Below are 22,650 nucleotides of genomic sequence, written 5' to 3' on the forward strand. Positions count from 1 at the left end.
AGATGTCTCCAGGTTAAAATGCTGCTCCACCAGTCGAGCTAACGTAGGTACTGATACCTAAACCACCAGTTCAGGAGTAAAGAAGCTAAAAGCTAAACCTTTAATGTTATGTTCTGCACGGCTGCAGATCCTTAAAGCCTGAACGTGAATAAAAAGCTCCGCTTTTTGATCTTTGAGTAAAAACACTGATCCATCAAACCAAGACTCGGCTTCAGATTCCTCATCCAGACAAGAGAAGCTGCTGTGACGTTGCTTTTATGCTGAATTCACTAACGAAATGTCTGAACGGTGTCCTTCAGCTGGTGCTGACCGTGGGTCTGCTGGCCGTGGTCGTCTACCTCTACACTGTGGTGGCCTTCAACTTCTTCAGGAAGTTCTACAACAAGAGCGAGGATGAAGACGAGCCCGACATGAAGTGTGACGATATGATGACGGTACGTCTGATCACCTTTTAACAAAAACGACCTCAGTTGGTGAAAATATTTAGAGATGAAAAGGATTCCTGCAGCTTTTCATCAGGATGGACGTAACGGCCTTGATGGGATGCGACCACCGCTAACATTTACTTCCTGTTTCATCATCCTGAGATAAAAAATCTGATCATCATCACTTCTTCACATAAAAGTAAAACTCCGAGTCGCTGACAGATGTTTTATTTCAGCAGCAGGATGAAAATAACATCGGAGTTTCTGTTAGCAGATAATAAAGTACGACTGGCGCTTTCTTTCCCCGCAGTGCTACTTGTTCCACATGTACGTGGGCGTGAGAGCGGGAGGAGGCATCGGAGACGAGCTGGAGGACCCGGCCGGAGATCCATATGAACTCTACCGCTTCCTGTTTGACATCACCTTCTTCTTCTTCGTCATCGTCATCCTGCTGGCCATCATTCAGGGTACGTCCATCAGGACTTCTCATTGGTCCTTTCAGGTTAATCAGGTTCATTTGTTTTTCTGATGCAGGTTTGATCATCGATGCTTTTGGTGAGCTGAGAGACCAGCAGGAGCAGGTGAAGGAGGACATGGAGGTAAGACTCGTGTCTGTTCTGTCACTCTTCCTGATGTACCTGATCAACAAAGATGAGACTGAACAGGTATGCGACAGGACATGTCTTGGTGGTTTTTATTAGCTTTTAATCTCAGGAAAACAAGAGGAAACGCTCCCGTTTCAGTCGGTTTTACTCAGGCAGCGCTTCAACCCACTCAGAATGTTGCATAAGTTGGTTTCGCAGCAGGAGAAAGAAACAATGTGTGGGTTTGCTTTGACAATTCTGATGGTTACTGTCGTGCACCTGAGAGTCGAGTTGTTTTTGTTTGATGTGCGGGTCCTTTATCACAATTCTGGTTAGGAAAAAAAAACAGACACAAATCCAAACATGTTGAGAGAAAAGGTTTAAAAAGTAACAGAAACAGAGGCGGGCACACAAAGTAAGCAGATTTGTTAAAAGTAACAACATCCAGCTTCTTTAGTCTGAATCGTTTAACGGGTTAAACGGATGCTGGGGACACGAAACACAATCCCTCAGCTGGAATCACACTGAACTGAAAACTGAGAAGGTTCTGGTACCTTCTGGGAACTCTGGTCACGCTTGTGTCACCACCAGTAGTCTCAGCCCGGTGGCACAACCGGGACGTCTACTTTGTAAACTCTCTTTGGAAATCTCTTGAGATGATGAAGATTCTCCTTGACTGATGGAGGAAATAATCATTCATACTTTATTATACTTTCTCCGATTATACAAAGTAGCTCTCTTGGTGCTAAAATCGGAGTAAAGGTCTGTGTAACTGCTGGTTTTGGCTCTCATTGATCCAGGAGATGATGCATCCTTGTAGGTTTAGGGGGAAAAAAGGCAACTGGACTTCTTTATTTTTGCAGCCAGGAGCTTAAAAATCGTGCAAACGTTGCTGAAGTATTAGCAAACTAACCCTGGGTTAGGGTTAGGTGCTAACCCTAACCCTTCTCTCAGGGGAAACGGACAACAAAGACTCTGATGATGAACATCTTCACAGAAATGGAGATGCAGAGGCCATTTTCTCTGAACCAACAAGGACTTAGTCCCCTCCTCATAAAAGCACGTTCTCATGAAAGCTCTTAACGGCGTTAACAGACTCAAAACACGATTGCAGCACTGACGACTGGACACTCTAGACGTGTGCAGTCTAACCACCCCTAACCACAGGTTTCATGGTAGAATGGCTGACTGCCACCATGTTGTCGCTTTGGACAACTTCATTTCTGTTGACTGGAGCAAATGAAGTGAAATATGGGTCCACGTCTCAACACCAGTCCTTCACAAACATCTGTAACCTTGACCGTCTGCATCCAGATGTCTGTTTACCTCCCAGCTTCCTGGTGGTCAGGAGATCATGCTGTCCAGCCAGTCCTCCAGAGCCTCCTCTGTCATCTCTTCTTTAGCAGCTGCAGGCTTTGTAGGTGTGACAACTTTGTCTTTTACATCCTCTGTGTTCACATGAATAACGGGTGTTTGCATCTCCCTCACATCCTCAAACCCTTTAGATCAAAATAAAATCATCTTGTTACATCATTCACTTTATTATTTTAGTTTGGTAGAAGCGGAACCATGAAGGTTTATACAAAGTCTGCTCACCTTCCTCCTGTCCTGGACCACAGACACACTGATGTCCTCCAACATCAGGGACGGGTTTCTGTAAACAGAGCAGCTGGTCAAGCTCTTCATCATCATCATCATCTGCCACAGAGGAAACCAGCGAAAGCTTCTCTGAGGGCTTCTCCGTGGTACTGAGGCCTCTGAAGGCGTTGGATGGAGGAGTAAATGATGACGATTTTAGTACTTCCTGTTGAGGTGCGAGGCTGAAAGCAGGTAAGTCTGCTGGCACTGACGCCTAACAGGAAAGAAAAGACTCATTAGTGTTGAAAATCTTAAAAGTGAAGCTTATTAGAGATGTTAATTATATCCAAGTATTTTCAAAGCTGGAAATCTCAATATTGGGGTTGAGCATCGATTGGAACCGGTTCAAACTGTTTGTTTTTCCCAGAATAGTTCAAAGTTTTTTTTTCCCGATTCCTAGTTTTGATTCCTAGAATGCCGACCAGAAGAGGAATCCGCAGCCGATCTCCGTGAAAAATAAATGTGATCTGCAAATTGTGATCAATGCTTTTCAGAGCTGATCACACCTGTCTGTGTGCCCCCCACCCGGCATGCAGCGGCCAAATATAAACGAACACGTCTGCTGAACTTTTACTCCGTAATGTAAACTTTAACTCCTGCAGCGTAGAGGAAACTTGTTAAAATACGTCAACATGGTGGATTTAATAGAAGCTTAAAGAACAAACTCTGGACGGTGTGAGGCGAGTTTGTCTCACTGCAGAAAAAAAAAACACACACGGAGCGTCAGCAGTCAGACGCAGCCGCTCACCAACGTGTGTGTGTGTGTGTGTGTGTGTGTGAGTGAGTGAGTGAGTGAGTGAGTGAGAGTGTGAGCGTCAGAAGGCTGAACAATAACCTGTAGAATAATTAAAGTCATCATGCTAGAGCAGCTTCTCTGTGGTGGACCACACCAGCTTCTGCCACAATAAATAATAATAATAATAATAATTATTATTATTATTATTATAAATCACACACAAAGCTGTGAGCATTTTAATTTCCTTTCTGAACTATTTTTGTTGAGTTTTAATGTTTAAAATCTGTTAGATTGTTACTGACAGCAGCTACGTTTAAGTTTCTGTTCTGACTGAATGCTGCTGCAGCATGGAGGTGTAGTTCTCAGTCGTCCTGGACATGATCATCCTGAGAGTTTTAGCTGAAAACAGCTGGACGTTTCTGGATATGTTGGAGACATTTAGCCTCTCATCCCAGAGGCTGCTTCCACACTTTGGTTGTGGTCAGAAACAAACACACTGGTTGTGCTGCAAGTCTTTTTCTTTTTTTTCTCCAAAACATGTTTTTGTCTAAATGAAGGTGATGATGTTGTTCACAGAATTAAAATTCATGTTGAAGTTAAGATTATTTCATCAAGTAGGACCTGTGGTGAGCTGGCTCATGCAAAACATGTCATGTCTTCAAAGAATTGGAATCAGGAATCGATAGGAACTGGAATCGAAACAAAGAACCGGAATCGTTCAAACCCAAACGATGCCCAACCCTACTCAATATTATTTATTTTGCGAAAAAAAAACATGTAAATCTTCTAAAAAAATTAATGGTAAAAAAAGTGAAAACTAATTGTGATGCACATTTTAGTTCTTTACTAAACCTTACAGAGTGCATTTGCTAGAGAATGAGTTGTTCTCCACCACAACCCACCCTCATGATTCCTACCTGAACCAGCTCAGCCTCCAGGTCAAGTCTGTGATGTAAAGGAACTTGTTTTAAACTCTCGGCCAGAGCTGGGAGATCCAGGATTACCACGGACATCTGAAGAGGAAACAAGATAAAAGTTGTTAAACCGCATTACTAAAACCCAAAAGAGGCTTCAAATATCCACAAATGTTAAAACAGGAAAACTTTTTTCTAAATAACTCCACAAAGACCCCAGAGAAGCAGGAATTCGGCTCTGTGCTCTTTAAAAGTCAGCAAGCAAGAGTTAAAAGGACAACATAAAGGAAAACATTGTTTAAAATGTGTTTAATTGGTTATTTATTGGTTTTATTGATGCCTCTTGGTAATAAATTGGAACTAATGGGCCATTCCCATCTGTACCGGGCCGGGTAGCCCCAATCGGCCCCAGCCTGGCCCGGTTGATTCCACACATCCTTGTCTTAATAATAATAAAAATGCATTGAACTTATAAAGCACTTTTCTAGAAACCCAAAGACGCTTTCACACACTCTCACATTCACACACTGCTAGTGATGGTAAGCTGCTTGTAGCCACAGCCGCCCTGGGGAGGTCTGACAGAGGCGAGGCTGCCATTTGGCGCCGTCGGCCCCTCTGACCACCACTAACACAGGCAAGTTGGGTGAAGTGTCTTGCCCAAGGACACAACAGCAGGATACCCCTGGCGGGAGCTGTGGGCTGATTCTACCCACCAATCAGAGGCTTGCTCTAATGGAAGGTGTGAATTTGCTGTCAGCAGTGGGTGTGTTGGCCCTGGTCGGCCTGAAGTAGACCCCCTCGAGAAGAGGGCTGAGAATGAGCCTTGGTTGGCCCGGAAAAACACCAGGCCACCCAGATATGTAAACAACCTACGCTACCCGGCCCGGGCCGACCCGGTACAGATGGGAATGGCCCATAAGGTGCATTCATGGAAGGAGCAACACAGCTAAAGGTGCTTTTGGCACCCTGGAAAATATTCTCATGGTGGTTTATTACACTTCCTCATTATAACAAGGTAATAATATTAAGTAAATTTGGTTTGTCAGTAACTAAATCCCATCGCATTATAAACTCGAGCAGAAATTTAAAAAGTTTGAAAGACAAAATGATGAAAACTGATCGTGAGTTTATAATTGAACGGATTCATATTCATCGTCTTACCTAACTGAAGATCACATCACATTTCATTAGATTTCAAAAGGTTTAAAAAGTTAAAGTCCCATTAGTTGTCACACACACTGATGTGTGTGCGAAATTTGTTCTCCGCATTTACAGCCGTGCTCGGGAACCATTTGGTGGTTTAACCCCCCCAATCAAACCCCCTTAATGCTGAGTGTCAAGCAGGGAGGCACTGGGTCCCATTTTTTCAAAGTCTTTGGTATGACCCAACCAGGAATCGAACCCTGATCTCCCAGTCTCAGGGCTGAACTGGTGAAGCAGGAGTTCAGCTCTGGTAATAAAGTGAATTTGCACCAAACTACTCAGAGTCATTTCCTGGTGAGCTAAACACAATGTGAGAGCATGTGGAAGTCAGATTTGCTGACATCTTGCTATGAAATGAATGAATGAATGAACGAATGAATCAATGAATGAATGAATGAATCAATCAATCAATCATCAATCAGATTTTATTTATAAAGCGCTTTTCAGTAAAAATGTATATTCGGCTGAGTCCAGATGAGTCAAGTAAGGCAAGGCTAGGAAACGCCATCAGAGGAGCCGTCTGCCCCGGCAGCATCAGGTCTTCCACACTAAGTCAGGGCGCTCAGAGGAGTTGGAGCATAGACCCCCACCTCCACTTAAACACTACCTATAGAGCGCTCAGGAAGCAACAGTCGACCACCGTCCCAGGGGCAGAGGGCCCCTACAGAGAAGTCTTCTACTAATTTAAATCTCTGCCTGTGGGATCAATAACGGGTTTAAAAGCCCAGTGGTGGACACGGGGTTGAACCAGTTTACCTGACTGGCTGTGGACGAGTCCATCTCCCAGTTCTTCTCTTCTGAAAACCGGAACTGAGTGAACGAATCTCCTGGAAGCCAAACAAACACAAAATCAAATTATAGCAATGTTTCTGTTCAAACCTCACCATCGGTTCATCCATCACTTTAAACTTCAAACACGACAACTCATTAGCTTCATGTGAACCCTTGAGCAGCCTGAGAGCTCCACCAGCACCAACGGCTCCTGAGACCGAATCCTGCAGATGGTCTATTAAAGAACACCAGTGTGCTTCATCTTCATCAGACAGAAATGCTTCCAGACACAAATGAGAAAATGTGCTGTTGGAGTGAAGCATGGCGCTTTCGCAGCTAAAACCCAACAACCTGCTCAACAAGAACATGGTGTCAGATGTGAAGTACCACTCTCCTCGCTTTATAGATGCGGTCATCTCTGCAGCACTGCAGGATGTCGCTCTGGGTGGAATAAGAGGATGTTTGTTTGAATTATTAGATTATGCAATAGAAGGGTGTTTGGTTTAAGGTGGAAGCTTCAAATTCATAAATGTAACTAAAGGTAACAGGAAGAGTCCTTAACTTTGAAGGGAAATTTTTTAAAATAAAAAAACAGAAAAAAAGTCGGACACAAAAATCCTAAAACAACTAAAGTGGGAGCTGGCAACATAAAACCAGTTCAGACCGGTCTGAGTCCACACGTGGAGGTTAAGTAGCTGTTGGACTTTATCCTGTGAAGAGAAGTCGAGTGTGAGATGTGATAAACACAAAAACCAGACTGAAAATAGTCTGTTGAGTAAAATATTCTGGCAGCCGTGTGGTAGAAAAAAGGAAATGTTGGGTTTGTTTCTCCACATGACCTCAGGAATTCAACACAAAGCTGTTCTAGAACAGGGGCCTCTGTTATCCTTAACAAAACTCTTAAGCTCAGCTCAATATTTTACTTAGGCAAATTATTTTCTGCCATAAATATACTTAAAGAGCAAGTCACCCCCTTCCAGAGTCTAACTTCTCTTCCATTTCCTGTTTAAAACATGCACCACAAGGAGGCGTTGCCTGGCAAACCGAGAAATTGGAGCTAGAGCTGTAGCGAAGTGTCCATGACGTCGACAGCTCGATTCTAAAAAATTGACGCCGTCAGATCTGGTAGTCGATGCACCATGCCCACTTGTTGCATCCCCAGGTGTTTGTAAGTAGAGAAGGAATCTGCCTGTTTTTCCTCTAGTTCACCCTCTTCCCCGCCTTCACTAACATCTCCGCCAAAAACCCGGGGATGGGAGGAGTTCAGAGATACCATGGAGCAAGACTTCCATACGGCTTTGAGGAGATTCTGGTCCACCATCCGGCGCCTCAGGGGGAAAGCAGTGCGCTACCAACACTATCTATAGTGGGGACGGTGTGCTGCTGACCTCTACTCAGGACGTTGTGGATCGGTGGGCAGAATACTTCAAAGACCTCCTCAACCCCACCGACATGTCTTTCAGCAGGGAAGGAGAGTCTGGGGACTTTGAGTTGGCCTCTCAAATCTCTGGTGCTGAGGTCACTGAGGTGGTTAAAAAGCTCCTCTGTGGCAAGGCTCCATGGATCCAATCCAATCCAATCCAATTTTATTTATAAAGCGCATTCACAAGGCATTACAACCAAACAAGGCGCTGTACACTAAAAATGTTGGTTAATTAAACAGGCGTTATATAAACATGTCGAACACAGATAAAAGATAAAAAGGAAATACAACAAAATTCCCAAAAATAACAGCTAAAAATCAATAAGACACAGGGTGAAATAAAAATAGGAAAAAAAACATTTTACAAAGAACCTCAATGATATGGAAGTGGATAATTGTGGAGTCCATTTATAAACAGTGCAGATGTCAGTGAGGTCTATAATTATGTTGTATAAGCTAGGTTGAAGTAGTGAGTTTTCAGGTGTGATTTAAAAATGCTAGCTGTTGGTGCTAGCCTCACTAGCAGTGGTAATGCGTTCCACAGCTTCGATGCACAGACAGAGAAAGCCCTCTCTCCACGGCTTTTTAAACGTGCATTGGGATGGATGGATGAGATCCGCCTGGAGTTCCTTAAGGCTCTGGATGTTGTGGGGCTGTGTTGGCTGACACGGCTCTGCAATATCGCGTGGACATCGGGGGCAGTCCCACTGGACTGGCAGACCGGGTTGATAGTTCCCTTATTTAAAAAGGGGGACTGCAGGGTGTGTTCCAACTACAGGGGGATCACACTCCTGAACCTTCCTGGTAAGGTCTATTCAGGCGTTCTGGAGAGGAGGGACCGTCGGATTGTTGAACCTCAGATTCAGGAGGAGCAATGTGGTATTCGTCCTGGTCATGGAACACGGGACCAGCTCTATACCCTTAGGGGGATCCTGGAGGGTGCGTGGGAATTTGCCCAACCAGTCTACTTGTGTTTAATGGATTTGGAGAAGGCATTTGACCGCGTCCCTCGGGGGCCCTGTGGAGGGTACTCTGTGAGTATGGGGTACCAATCCCTCTGATATGGGCTGTTAGGTCCCTGTATGACTGGTGTCAGAGCTTGGTCTGCATTGCCGGCAGTAAGTCGGGCTCGTTCCCAGTGAGAGTTGGACTCCGCCAAGGCTGCCCTTTGTCACAGATTCTGTTCATAACCTTTATGGACAGGATTTCTAGGCGCAGCCAAGGTGTGGAGGGCATCCGTTTTGGTGGCCTGAAGATCAAGTCTCTGATTTTTGCAGATGATGTGGTCCTGTTGGCTTCATCAGAACGTTATCTTCAGCTTTTCCTGGAGCGGATCGCAGCCGAGTGTGAAGCTGCTGGGATGAGAATCAGCTCCTCTAAATCTGACACCATGGTATTGATTCAGAAAAGGGTAGAATGCTTTCTTCGGGTCAGGGATGAGGTCCTGCCCCAAGTGGAGGAGTTTAAGTATCTCGGGGTCTTGTTCACGAGTGAGGGAAGACTGGAGTGTGAGATCGATAGGCGGATTGGTGCTGCATCTGCAGTGATGCAGGCGTTGTACCGGTCTGTCGTGGTGAAGAGAGAGCTGAGTCAGAAGGCGAAGCTCTCGATTTACCGGTCGATCTATGTTCCTACCCTCACCTATGGTCATGAGCTTTGGGTAGTGACCGAAAGAACGAGAACACTGACACAAGCGGCCGAAATGAGTTTTCTCCAAAGACTGGCTGGGCTCTCCCTTAGAGATAGGGTGAGAAGCTTGGTCATCCGGGAGGGGCTCGGAGTAGACCCGCTGCTCCTCCACATCGAGAGGAGCCAGTTGAGGTGGCTCGGGCATCTGGTCAGGATGCCTCCTGGATGCCTCCCTGATGAGGTTTTCCAGGCACGTCCAACTGGGAGGAGACCTAAAGGTAGACCCAGGACACGGTGGAGGGACTATGTCTCTCACCTGGCCAGGGAATGCCTTGGGATTCCCCCGGAGGAGCTGGCCCAAGTGGCTGGGGAGAGGGAAGTCTGGGCCTCTCGCCTTAGGCTACTACCCCTGTGACCCGACTCCAGATGAGCGGATGAAAATGGGTGGATGGATGGATGGATGAATGGATATATTAACCGTCTAGTCATTAGAATAGTCGACTCTTCGATAAAATAATCATCAGAATAATCATTTTAAAACTAATCGTTAACCCCCAGCCCTAGTTGGAGCCACTATACACACACACACACACACACACACACACACACACACACACACACACACACACATTGCAACATCATATGGTACCAGCTAACGTCATGGGGTACCTCTTAGCCAATAGTAATGGCAGATTTAAATTCAAATGTTGTGCAGAGTCTTTACCTGAAGAGGGCGCAACACCGAGGCAGAACGTAAGCCTGGATCACACTGTGCGATTTTGGGCCGTTGCACAGCTGCGTTCATGTTACGCTGTGAGAACTCCGAAAAAGTTGCACACTGCCCAGCACAAGATTTCAGTGGGGCAGACTGCACAAAGTCTTTCTCCAGCAGGACACACTACGTCCTGAACGCACCTCCTGAAAGCCTACGTCACTATGCCGACCGCTAACCAAAACAAAGCTGAAAAGATAAAAACACTTATTTTTGGTGTGAGCTCATCTTCCTCTAAGAGGAAACTTCCTTTTTAAATCCCTCGCTTTGGCGTCAGACTCCGGCTGCGGGTCTCCTTTTCCTGTTTTCCAGCTTAACAGCTGATCTGTCTGCTGGATATTCATCCTTCTGCTCCTTTACACACAATAACCCACTAAACTACAGAGAAGTAACAATATGACACAGATCACAGCAATATCTAAACTTTTGCTGTGAATTCTGTCTCACTGCTCCGCAGCTCCGCTCTGTGACAGATCACACCCGCTGTCATGGAGCGGAGCTTCCTCTGTCCCTCTGCAACACTTCTGAACCATCCTTTTCAGTTGAATATGTGAAATTTCCACCAACCGCAAAGTGATCTCATGTTTTTGTGTTTAATTTTTTTAATGTTCATGAGCACATCTCCTCTCACAGATCACAAAATCACGATTTTCACAATTCAGCTGACAAATGTACTTTAATTATTTTTAGTATAACTCCAGTTTAACTTGGGCAATTAACAAAAATGAAAACTGGTGTGTAGTTTATAACCCGTATGTTTGTATAATAAAGTCAGACACAAACCAAGAGATTGGAATAAAATATAAACAAGAAAAATTGGGAACAGAATATCCTGATTAGTCTTCAGATTGAAGAGTCATTGCAACATTCTGAAAGCTCCGCAATCTAGCTCTTTTTCTACCATTTCAAAGGCCATTTTTAATAAACAAAAGCATCTATCGTAATATTATTTGTAGATCAAAGCACCTTGATACTGAACATGAATCAGTCTGCCACACACAGATGGTCTGTCAGTGGGAGATCTGACGGAGGAGATGCAGACCGTTTGTTCCCCTGCCATCCGCTCCAGCGTATTATAGACACTCGGCCTTCATCTGCAACCATCAGCACCATCTGCAGTCATCCTTGATTGCTCAGTTGTGAGAGAAGTGAAGGAGGTCAACAAGGAGGAGCTGCAGGACGGCTTCTTGCCTGCAAAGAAGCCCTGCTGTCAAAAAGGCAGCAGAAGGACGGCTTATGAATAGGAGCATTATGGAGGACACAATGACTGGGAGGCAGGCAGATAAGGGAAGGAAATGTGGATGTCAGCTTAAAGTGATGGCTCAGGAAGTGGTGCTTTTATGTTGGGGCCATAAACATATCTGGGATCAGCGATGTCAATAGACTTTTCTCCTCACTGGAAAATATCCGATCACGTAAATCCATGAGGTGGAGGACAAGGTGAAATCGATTCACGCCCCTGCTGGTATCTTAAGTAGATCAAATGTCGACTGACTTACAAGATTTCAGAGAAGGAAGGAGCTCAGAGGTAACATCAACGAACGAGATGTGATCCACGAAGAGCTGATTGAATTTTTGCAACACCTCGAAATATTTTGTGCCAATGAGAAGCTTGTTACCAAGTATGCTGCCACAGCTTTATGGTGGCAGTTCAGGTAAAACCCCAAAATGTTACAAAGGCTTCAAGGAACCCAAAGAAGTCCAGTAATCTCTAATCTCTTACACGAATCTCCATGAAAACATCAAGACCTGACTGATGTTTTGCAGGGATTGGACCACTGAGGACTAGAGGCAAGTCACTTTCTGCAGTGAATCCCTTTTCGGTATATCAGCTGACTCCAATGTAGAAAAATGGTAAACAGTGGCCCAATATGTGGATCTATCCCTAAATCTTAGCATTGATTATGTAAGAATAGGCTGCCATCAGTCAGGTTTTGGTCCACAGTGATGTAGCCGGGCAAGCCATCCTATATGTAAATATAGTCTGACCACGAGCCATAGAAACAACCTAGTCATAAAGTGGAATCTATGGTTATCTTTCAAACTATCTTGGTATGCAACTGGACAGTGCTAGAACCAGTCAGAGTGACAATGAGACGCAGGCATCGCTACGAACGTCAGTCCGCCACACAACGTTGAAGAAAAAGCAAACAGGATTTATCAAAATAAAGAACTAAAGCACCTCTCTCTGCTAACATCTCAAATAAAAACCCAAGTCGACATATTCCAAAGCAGATACCAAAGCTGTTTCAAACAAATGCCATTCCGGAGCCAACGCCATTCTTGTATAGTTTCTCTGTTGCAGCTATGGTGTTGAGCCTGTTTACAAACATAGAGCGCAGTGATCGGCAAAACACAAAAATGACAGGCCAATGATAGACCTGAGGCTACAATAGAGTGTGGCTAAACAGAAGCAGCAGTTGGTCTAGATTTCCAGGCGAACAACTAAGTACCGAGGTCTAAAATAAACGTAATGCTTATAATTACACTTCAGTGCCCAGACAAACATCTGACAAAAAAAATGAAAAAATTGGTAAAGCTTCCTTTTACAGTCCCCTAATTACTAAGTAGTTACATGGTAATTACATAGTAAGTTACAGTGTATTATTATTTCTGAGTTCTTAAACAGTTATTACCATGTAACTAAGATTCAATTCTAGTTTTTATTTTTTTAATCATTCCCAGTAAATACTGCTTTACACAATAATTACAGCTTATTGCATTTATGCACTTTAATTACACAATAATAGTTTAACTTACTGTGTAATTACCATGTAACTACTTAGCAATTAGGGGACTGTAAAAGGAAGCGTTACCAAAAAATTGTGCAGGCACATGGAGGGCGTGCAAACCGTCATCTACTGTCTCAGACTTTGACATTAAACTGGTTTCTCTCCCAACAACGGTCATTTGTTGGACAAAGTGGTCACCCTTTAAGAAAAGCAATTATTAAAGAAGGAAAACACCTCAAATGTGAGGAGCTGTTCACTTAAACGTGCATTTTTGTCCTCCTTTCTGTAATCAGACACATACACCCACACAGCTGCACGATAACCACGGATCACTGGTGGGTCAAATAAAGTTTCTGCAAACTTTGTTTATAATAAAACATGGATTCAGACAAACAACTGTCTGAGTCACGAGTATTCTACCAAACATTTCAGCAAACTAAATTATCTAATAGATCTGATATAAGAGTTTTAAAAACGAAAGGTAAGGACAAATCTTAGAAACGCAAACTAAGGTTGTTTTGAACTCTGCTGTGAAGCAGTTTGTTACACTGTTAGTATTACAAGCTACACAGATACTTTTCCCCTATAAGCATAGAAAAACAGTTCCAGTTATTTCTGATTTTGAACATGCAACAACACACCTCCTCCCTCTGGCACAGTAAGTTCTGTTCTAATTATAACAAAAATTTCTCAAAAACGCTCAACTTTCAAGCCAGCAAGAAACATTCCCTGGCACTTACAGGACAAACTAGAGTGACAACTGTTGAGGAAACTATTTGTATTTGAATAAATGTTTGCATTATTTGTTGCAGATCCTGCTTTATGTCAAATATTCTCCCAAACATATCAGGTGAGTAAGTAAATGGTAAATGGCCTGTATTTGACATAGCACCTTCTAGAGTCCTGGAACCCCCAAGGCGCTTTAAAACAAAATCAGTCATTCACCCATTCACACACCCATTCACACACTGGTGGGGATGAGCTACATTGTAGCTAAAGACGTCTTGGGGTGCAATGACAGAGGCGAGGCTGCCAAACACAGGCGCCACCAGTCCCTCCGACCACCACCAGCAAGCAAGGTGGGTTACGTGTCTTGCCTTTCCTTGATCAGATTAATATTCTATGATTTTACTTTTAAGATTGCCATCAAGGAAAATACCTATTTACTTATTTGCTTTTATAAAAACTGATAAAATCAATAATTACATTAATATACTTGCTTGGGGATGAACAAGGTTTTAGTGAAAATAAAGCTTTTTTAATTAAATAATGATTATGTCAATTTTATGGCAGGGCAATATGGCAAAAACAGTTTATCGTGATTTGTTTGTTTGAAATCACAATCCTGAGATTACTCACTGCTATTTTTAATCCTCCCACTGTCTTTATGGGTGACCCTGCGAGGAAAGTTGACCATTGAGCAGGACTGATGGTTTATGCCTAGAGGTCCATGTGGCAGGGGTGAGATGGTGCTCACTCCTCACTCCTGCCACGTGGACCCAAGGAATAAACCTTCAACCCTGCTCAATGGTCAACTTTCCTTGTGGGGCCACACCCATTAGGACAGTGGGAGGGTTAAACTTTTTTTTTTTTACTAATTTGTTGCTGAACAATGCAACCACGCCACATCCCTATATTAAAACACAGTTTTAAAAAACTGATTTAGCTAATAATTAGCTGACTTTTGCTAGTAGGAGCTAGTGTAAAAGCCCTGAAAAGAAAAACATTCAGTAAATGAGCAGCAAACAAACTTACCTCTGCTTATACATGTAATGAATATGTCGAACACATGCAGCGGTTGTTCCTGTAGCTACTATAGCGCGACAGCTAGACTCCCCTGCTGGTAGTGTGTGGGTATTACACTTACAGTAACTGATATGAACTGAAATGTAAACATGACGACAAACTTCGAACCAATTTTTCAGACATTTGAAACCTAATGTAATTAACTCATTCGCTGCCAGCGTTTCTCACAATTTTTAACTGGATGATGTTGACGCCAAAACAACCAAAACAAAGCGCAGACTCACCTCTTACATCAGGAAGAATCCGTGTGCTTTGAGCTTTATCCGCCCTTTCATAATCCGTTGTTGAATTGTGATCGGCAGAAGCTTTTCCGGTTCGCGCCTCATTTTTTTTACAGCAGCGGCCCAAAACGATCTCCTAACACATGGATTTACTGCTTCCTGATCACGTGACGTGTGACGTACGCGGATGAAGATCAGCTTTAGAGCTGAGATGGTTTTTCTCACGCTGCGGGGGCTCGTCCGACGCCCACACAGTAAAAAACTGCAAATGACGACTTTAGTCGTCATTGGCAGTGAATGACTTGAACATGCTTCTATCCTTTACACTAGGATCGCTAATGTGTGCCACACCTAGCAGTTCTCTTTCAGTCGATTCACTCCGTACAATGAAGGTACTATGGAACATCATGCCCTCGTGTGGCCCGGCTTGTGCCGGTGACTGACAGCTCAATTTTCACCACAATCCCTGTCTGCAAACAGCTTTGAGCGAATCAAGAGAGGCTGTTTTCTCTCATTCTGCTGAACAACAGCGGATCTCAACTGTTTGCAGACACGATAGTCAGGGAGCGTGTCATAAACGCAGTGTAGTGATCCACCATGACAGCATTGAGCAGCCATTTTGCAGCAGACCTTCCTCTCTAGCGAGCATGCGTGGGGTCTCTGTGGGTCAAATGTAAAGGCCGACCCATATGGTTTATTTTTAAGGCCGGTGCCGATTTTTAAAGATTTTTGTTGCTGATGGCCGATATCTAAAGCCGATTTTTAAGGCCGATACACCACACCACCACATTTTAGCAGCACGTTGATTGTGAAAGACAACTGAATGTTGACTGTGTGCAATATAAATTAAATAAGTCAATATATCTCTTAATATTTATTGAACTTCAAATATAAAACAAACTGAAAAATTTTTTTAAAAATGGCGTGTTGGGGTCCTTTCTTCGGTCTAGTAAAAATGATTTCCAGTTAGCCGGTGTTGGTACAGGATCTGCTCGGGTGCCAGATCGGCTCGGGGTCCAGCGCCCGCTGATGACATCACATTACTGCAAATCTACTCGGCTTTCACACATTCGTTTTGGAAAGACATCAGCAGTTTTGTAAATAAATTCTTGTTTGTTAACACCTAAATGTTTTCTTTAGAATTGCAATTTGTTAATAAAACACCATATTATCTTTGTTTTGTAAAGAATGTGAAACTGCATAAAACCAACATCGGACTGACAAAAAAGACAGCAGTTCTTATATGCGAAGCCATATCTGTTTGTATTAATGTGGAGTTCGTCTCTATATTTCCTTAGTTGTTATCTTCTTTGATTCAAAATATTGCTTGGTGTCTTTTAATAAAGTTCTTATTTTTTTTTGTCCCATTTCATCAACAACAAGAGCTTTTGAGGGTCACCGTTTATCATTTGCTTATATTTTACATTTCCTTTAGAAATTCACAGATTTTCTCCAAAAAGTGTTGATTTTTGGACTACAGGACTACATCCGCTAAGACTACGACCGCAAATTTGTTCTGACCAATCAAAATCACAATGTGATAACGTAAGCTTCATGTTCAGCCAATCAACTACTTTGACGTCATTGGCAGTCGAAGGACCCCGAGCCGATCATGCACCCGTGCAGATCCTGTACCCACACCGCGCTTGTCCTCTACATTACAGGTCTTCCTGGCAGCCGTTTCTGCTTGCCATGAGTCTTTTAACTCATTCACTGCCAGCCGTTTCCTGATCTGTAAAGCCCTTCGCTGCCAGCGTTTCTCACAGTTTTTACTGTTTTTTTAAGTGACAGAACGTTGCGCGCTAGGATGAGGTCAACACCAAAATAACCAAAACAAAGCGGAGACTCACCTCTTACATCAGGAAGAATCCACACGTTTCGAGCGTTATCCGTCCTTTCATAATCCGTTGTCAAATTGTGATCGGCAGACGCGTTTCCGGTTCGCGCCTCACTTTTTTTTTTACAGGAACGGCCCAAAACGATCTCCTAACACATGGATTTTCTGCTTCCTGATCATGTGACGTGTGACGTATGCGGGTGAAGATAGGCTTTAGAGCTGAGATGTTTGTTCTCTCGGTGCTGGGGCTCGTTCCGATGCCCAAACAGTGAAAAAATGCAAATGACAACTTTAGTCGTCATTGGCAGTGAATGAGTTCATGGAGTTTCTCCTGGTGCTCACCCTTTAACTGTACGGTTCCTGAAGGGACTTTGTAGACTGAGGCCTGCTATTAGATCTTTTGTCTCTTCTTGGGACCTCACTTTATGGGACCGTACTCGGATTTACCAACTAGCAGAACAAAAGTTTGTGTTTCACCAAACCCTCCAATGCTAAAGCTCTGTCAAGACAAAGACTTTCTCAATGGACTGTGGAGGCCATTGCCCCGTTTTACAGAGTTACTGGCTCCCAGCTGCCCGAAGGAATGAGGGCGCTTTTTACAGGCATTTCATTTGGTAACATTTGCTCCGCTGCTAGTTGGGCCACACCCCACACATTTGTGAAGTATAACCATTCTGATTACAACCCCTTCAGTGGCTCATGCAGTTAACTGTGGGGTCCGAGTTGCCATCTTGGATTGCATTCTTGACTCGGGTTTGATAGCTGCTCATGGGGCGTTTTGATTTCAAGTGAATCGACTGAAAGGGAACGTTGGGTTATGCATATAACCAGTGCTCCCTGAAGGAGAGGAACGAGGTGAAAAGCAGGAAGCCCCCTTTGCAGCCTGGCTTGGTGAAAAGCGGCTATCAAAGTGAGAAATGACAGTGACTCTGGGTGCTTATAGGTAGGGGGCGGGACCACAACACAGCATCACTATAATTTGCTTTTACAGGTGTGATTAGATGTGTCTTCAGCCAGGTCACACAAGGGCATGATGTTCCATTGCACCTTTGTTGTACCTTTATCCTCCCCTTCAGGGAGGCTGATCAGCTGCTCCTGATTGTACCCAGGACTGAGCATAAATTTAGAGGAGATTGCGCTTTTGCTGTTGCAGCTCCAAAACTGTGGAACGAACTTCCTTTAGAGATAAGACAGGCCAGTTCCTTATCTGTTTTTAAGGCACTCCTGAAAACACACCTCTTTACCCTGGCTTTTGATACCTTGTGAGATGTTGGTTTCTATTTTTTATTTTATTTTAGCTGTTTTAGGTGATTCAAATGCGGTTTTATCAAGTTTTATCAAGTTTTTATTTTTTAATATAGGGCTAGTTTAATTTTATGTATCATGTGTTTTATTTATTTATTTATTTATCTTTGCTGTTTTCTGTCTAGTCAATTGTTTTAATGTATTTTCTGTACAGCACTTTGTTCCTGTGCTGGGTCTTTTAAAGTGCTTTAGAAATAAACTGGATTGGATTGGATTGGTTATATGCATAACCTAATGTTAACCTCATGAATACGCATGAAAGCGATCAGGCTCAGTGTGTGTCACACAAAAAGTGGTCCAGGTGGAAACAGTTTTCTATTCTCAATCTCTACCAGACAGGATGTAATGATTCTACGTTCTCTCTGCTTTGGCAGATCATCAATACATTTTAATTCAGTGCGTTTCTTCTGATTGCATTTTTTGGTTCTTCCCTCTCCGTTTATCCGTAGGCAGCAGGGGACGGTGTCGCCCTCTGCTGCCCACGGGTAAACGAAGGAAGTGATGCCGCCATTAGTAGCTAGCTCTGAAGAAGACGGCAGGAGTGTTCGAAAACTGTCAGCATAAAAGGTAAAACAACCCTTTACTGTGTTAAAAAAGAAGCAAATAATGCAATCAATACATTTAATTTCTTCACATCACTGCATCATAATTTCACCCACCCCAAGTTGAAATTATGGATTCATACAAATTTGGATCAGAATGATGTAAATGCAGATCATCTTCTAGAAATGTGCAGAAATCCAGTGTCCTACTGGTGAGGCTGCTCTCTTGTTTGTGTAAAACTGATTGAGGATCAGTTCATAGTTCAAACGATGGTCTGAGTGCAGCTGCAGGGCCAGAAAACACAGAGCTTTTCTGTTGGAAATAAACACCGCCTCACTCATGCCGCGTGCTAAGTGGACCAGCTGGCATTGTGTAACTTCGGCATAATGTAGTTTTCCTGCCTCTTGACATCCCGCTGACTGAAATTCACAGCGGCTAACGAGGCTCTTTTTGTCACTGAGATATCTGCAGGCTGCAAATGCAAAATACCACCTTTTTGTTTTACGTTTGGGTTGTGTTGTTCACTCACTGTTGTTGCTCCTGCATTTTCTGTTCAACTCTGATCTTTTCCTGCCCTACTCCATTTTAATTTACTTTCACCCCAGCGCTGTTAATTTTTTCCCTCTGAGCAACTGCTGAGCTCCAGTGCCAGGTCAGGTGAAGACAAGGGATGCTGGATCCAAACCTGGATCCCTATCCATCCTTCCATCCATTTTCGTCAGCTTATCCGGAATCGGGTCGTGGGGGTACCAGCCAGAGAAGCCCAAACTTCCTTCTCCCTATCCACTATGGCCAGCTCCTCCGGGGGAATCCAAAGTTGTTCCCTGGTTAGCTGACATACATAGTCCCTCCAGCGTGTCCTGGGTTCCTTTAGGTCTCCTCCTAGTTGGATGTGCCCAGAAAACCTCACCCAGGAGGCCTTCCAGGAGGCATCCTAACCACCTCAACTGGCTCCTCTCAATGTGGCGAGGCAGCAGGTCTACTCTGAGCCCCTCCCAGATGATTGAGCTTCTCACCGTTTCTCTAAGGGAAAACAATCTCATCCTTTCAGTCACTACCCAACGCTTGTGACCATAGGTGAAGGTTGGTACGTAGCTCCTTCCTGCTCAGCTCTTTCTTCACCACGACAGACCGGTACGACGCCCACATCACTGCAGACGCAGCACAAATCCGCCTTTCGATCTCACGCTCCATCTTTCTCTCAACCTGGAGATACTTGAAGTCCTCGCCCGACCTGGAGAAGGCACTCTACCCTTTCCCGACTCAAGACTGTGGTCTCGGATTTAGAGAAGCCGATTCTCACCCCAGCTGCTTGACACTTGGCCTAACAGTTAACATTCATAAATCAGGATCAGCTCTTTTTTTCTCCCTAACGGCATTTCAAAAACAATTTATAACTTATTACTCAAAAGTAAGTTTTCAGTTGATCTTTAGTTCTGAGGAAAAATGTCAAACAACAAATTTTACAATTTATTTAATAATTAATTTGGCTCCTCCTCTTTGGAATGTAGATGTCAACTAAAGGAAATTATTTACCTAATTTAATCACTTTTGTTAAACATTAATGATAATTTATTTTGTAGACAAAATAATCAACTAAGCTTTACTCAACGTAGCTTGCAGCGTGTAGGAATTTATCCATCGTTTAAAAATTTTGTCTGAGGATTTAACTTTTAAATATATACGTTTTCTACTTTTTACTCAACTTCTGCATAACTTGGGTAACATCACTTCAGCCAAGGACCAAAACAATCCTGAAAATGCCACATTTTTACAATAATTACAGTGATACTTATAATTAGGTAAAAGTGAATTATATTCTTTTAAAACAGGGATGTCAAACATTCGTAGATCTCTAGGAGATAATATTAAATTTTATTAATGAACAGTTAATAATCTTGTAAAGTCACTTTTTGACATCACCCAATGTCAAGGACCATCTCATTGAGATCCAAACAATAATAAAGATGTAGACAGAAAAGAAAATGTATATTTGAGCTTCCTCTGTCGTTTTCATGGAAATTTCAGTTAATTTTTATCAACATTTTTCCAACAGATGAAGTGTAACCTACTCAGACAAGAGAACTGTTGCAGGAAGGTGAAGTGTAAACATTAGAGGCAGATATATGTTTATTTATTTATTTATTTAAACATAATTTTATACAGAGGAATAACCACTTGAGATGAAACATCTCATTTTTGAGTAGGTCCTCCTTAACATCAAAAAGAACAACAAAAATTAAGAGCAAGACAGCAGAGCAAAAATCAAAATCAAAACATTACAACAATCATTTACAGACACACACACACACACACACACACACACACACACCCTCAAAGGCTCACAATACTTCACCCCACACGACCCCAACTAACAAGGACAAAACAAAAGCAACAGCCAGTTAAACAAATACAATTAGTAACATATAGACAATTATTCCTGAAGATGATCGACCAGAGCCCTTTGAAAAGTTGTGAATGATGATAAACAACGAATAGATAAAGGAAGATTATTCCAATCACATGGAGCCTTAAAACCAAAAGCATGTTTCCCTACCTCTCTTTTCACTCTAGGAACAACAAAATAGATCTGGTCATTATGCCGCAGGCTGTAAAGTGAATTATAGGGAATTAAGTGTATTTTAAGATAATCCGGATAAGTAAAGTAAAAAGTTTTAAAAATTAACTGAAACCAGTGAAACGGTCTCCTGACAGCAGGTGCGAACCAGGATAACTGTCCTATGTGTAACAACAAGAAAATATTTTTAAAATGTGGGCTGTACTCTGTGTTTATACTTTTCGGTATGTGCAAAAAAACTAAAAATGCACTTAGCAAAGCTTTGATGAATTAACCGGGATACGGCGGTAGTAGCTCGCTGAAATGTAAACACATCTGTTTATTGAAAGGACATATTGTTTTGGCCATATCACCATGGCTACACTAAACCCAATCCTCAGGGTGAAAGGACAAAGTTTGTGAATGCTTTAATTTTATAATCCATTTGCATCCATTTGCATTTAATCCATTTGCATATTTGCTAAAACCCACCTTAACTGAGAACCCATAAATTACTCAATAACTCACCTTTTTTTAATCAGCCGTAAAGCTCAAGGTAAACTCTCTGAAACTGCCTTTATGTGGGCCACTTCAGCATAAAATAAACAGATCGAATACTCTGTGCATACAGCCATAATCACACTTGGCTAAGTTGAACCGAGTGGCTTAGAAAATACTTCTATGTCCGTTTGCCAGTGCATGTTGCTGTTGCACAGACCTGAGCTGCACACCCTTGTTTACTTCACTACACCTTAAACACACAACTTTCCTACAGTATAAAGCTGCAGTCTGAACCTTTATTAGCTGTATGTCCTGCAACAATGCCAGACACAAACCAGCAGTTTGGTCTCCATTAAACCCTTTTTAGAAAAAAAAAACGTAGTTTTGCCTTGGGCATTAATGGACAACAGTGTGTTTTCTACTTTTATAAAAACTCCCATCGCAAAAAGTAATAGTAGCTCATATAACCTGTTTAACCCTAAACCCCCCCCCCAATTGGAGGCCTCTACAGTTTCATGTCCCAAATATCTACAACTGCCCACATTCTCCAAACACAAACCACAATCAAACAGCCCAGATGGGAAACTAGGCCATTTTAAATAGTAATAAATTAAGATACAATGATATTTGAACTTTATTTTAGAAGAGCATCTGACCTTCTCTGGTGTCTGCTGGGAAAAAATACCTTGAACAAATTTAGTTGAGGACCCCTGGAATAAATAAAACAATTGACTAAATTTCCTAAATGGAATTTGAACTCACAACCTTAGCACTTTCACACAGGGCAGCTCTTCTAAAATAAAGTTCAAGTATGATTTTATCCTAATGTATAAAAAAACAAAAATGGCTTTGTTTACAATCTAAACTGTTTTGATTGTAGCTGTAGCTGTGCTCGAGGAATGCAAACCATCACTGACACTTGGGACATGAAACTGCAAAGGCCCCCGATTGGGAGGCGCCAGGGCCCAAAGAAAAACGGCCTAGGGCCTAAAGGGATAAACATCTTTTTCTAAACCTTTACACCACCATCAGTTTCAAATTGTTCAATTTTAA

At 42.8% G+C, this 22,650-nt stretch overlaps 2 protein-coding genes across 2 annotated transcripts in view; one reads left to right on the forward strand and one right to left on the reverse strand.

Annotated features, from left to right (window-relative positions):
- Nucleotides 1–73: 73 nt before the first annotated feature.
- On the forward strand, nt 74–1,182 carry LOC107377474 (ryanodine receptor 3). The gene is made up of 2 exons (XM_070544090.1): nt 74–434; nt 736–1,182. Exons 1-2 carry the CDS (start codon nt 258–260, stop codon nt 952–954), a joined length of 396 nt encoding a protein of 131 aa, XP_070400191.1. The 5' UTR covers nt 74–257; the 3' UTR covers nt 955–1,182.
- The window catches only part of aven (apoptosis, caspase activation inhibitor), a 55,095-nt gene continuing 33,554 nt past the window's right edge, over nt 1,110–22,650 (reverse strand). Inside the window, exons 3-7 of the mRNA XM_015947683.3 lie at nt 6,257–6,327; nt 4,301–4,396; nt 2,606–2,861; nt 2,336–2,508; nt 1,110–1,337 (exon numbers count right to left, since the gene is read on the reverse strand). Of these exons, the coding sequence (XP_015803169.3) occupies nt 2,354–2,508; nt 2,606–2,861; nt 4,301–4,396; nt 6,257–6,327 (578 nt within the window). The 3' untranslated portion in view covers nt 1,110–1,337; nt 2,336–2,353. The remainder of the gene's footprint in view (nt 1,338–2,335; nt 2,509–2,605; nt 2,862–4,300; nt 4,397–6,256; nt 6,328–22,650) is intronic.

The sequence above is a fragment of the Nothobranchius furzeri genome, chromosome 2 (genome assembly GCF_043380555.1).
Source record: "Nothobranchius furzeri strain GRZ-AD chromosome 2, NfurGRZ-RIMD1, whole genome shotgun sequence".
In the NCBI taxonomy this organism is placed as follows: Eukaryota; Metazoa; Chordata; class Actinopteri; order Cyprinodontiformes; family Nothobranchiidae; genus Nothobranchius; species Nothobranchius furzeri.

Excerpts from the sequence above, each read along its gene's own strand:
- LOC107377474 (XM_070544090.1), top strand. The coding sequence starts at position 258 with ATGCTGAATTCACTAACGAAATGTCTGAACGGTGTCCTTCAGCTGGTG. Across the intron at positions 435-735 it reads AGTGTGACGATATGATGACG|TGCTACTTGTTCCACATGTA; the intron begins GTACGTCTGATC and ends CTTTCCCCGCAG.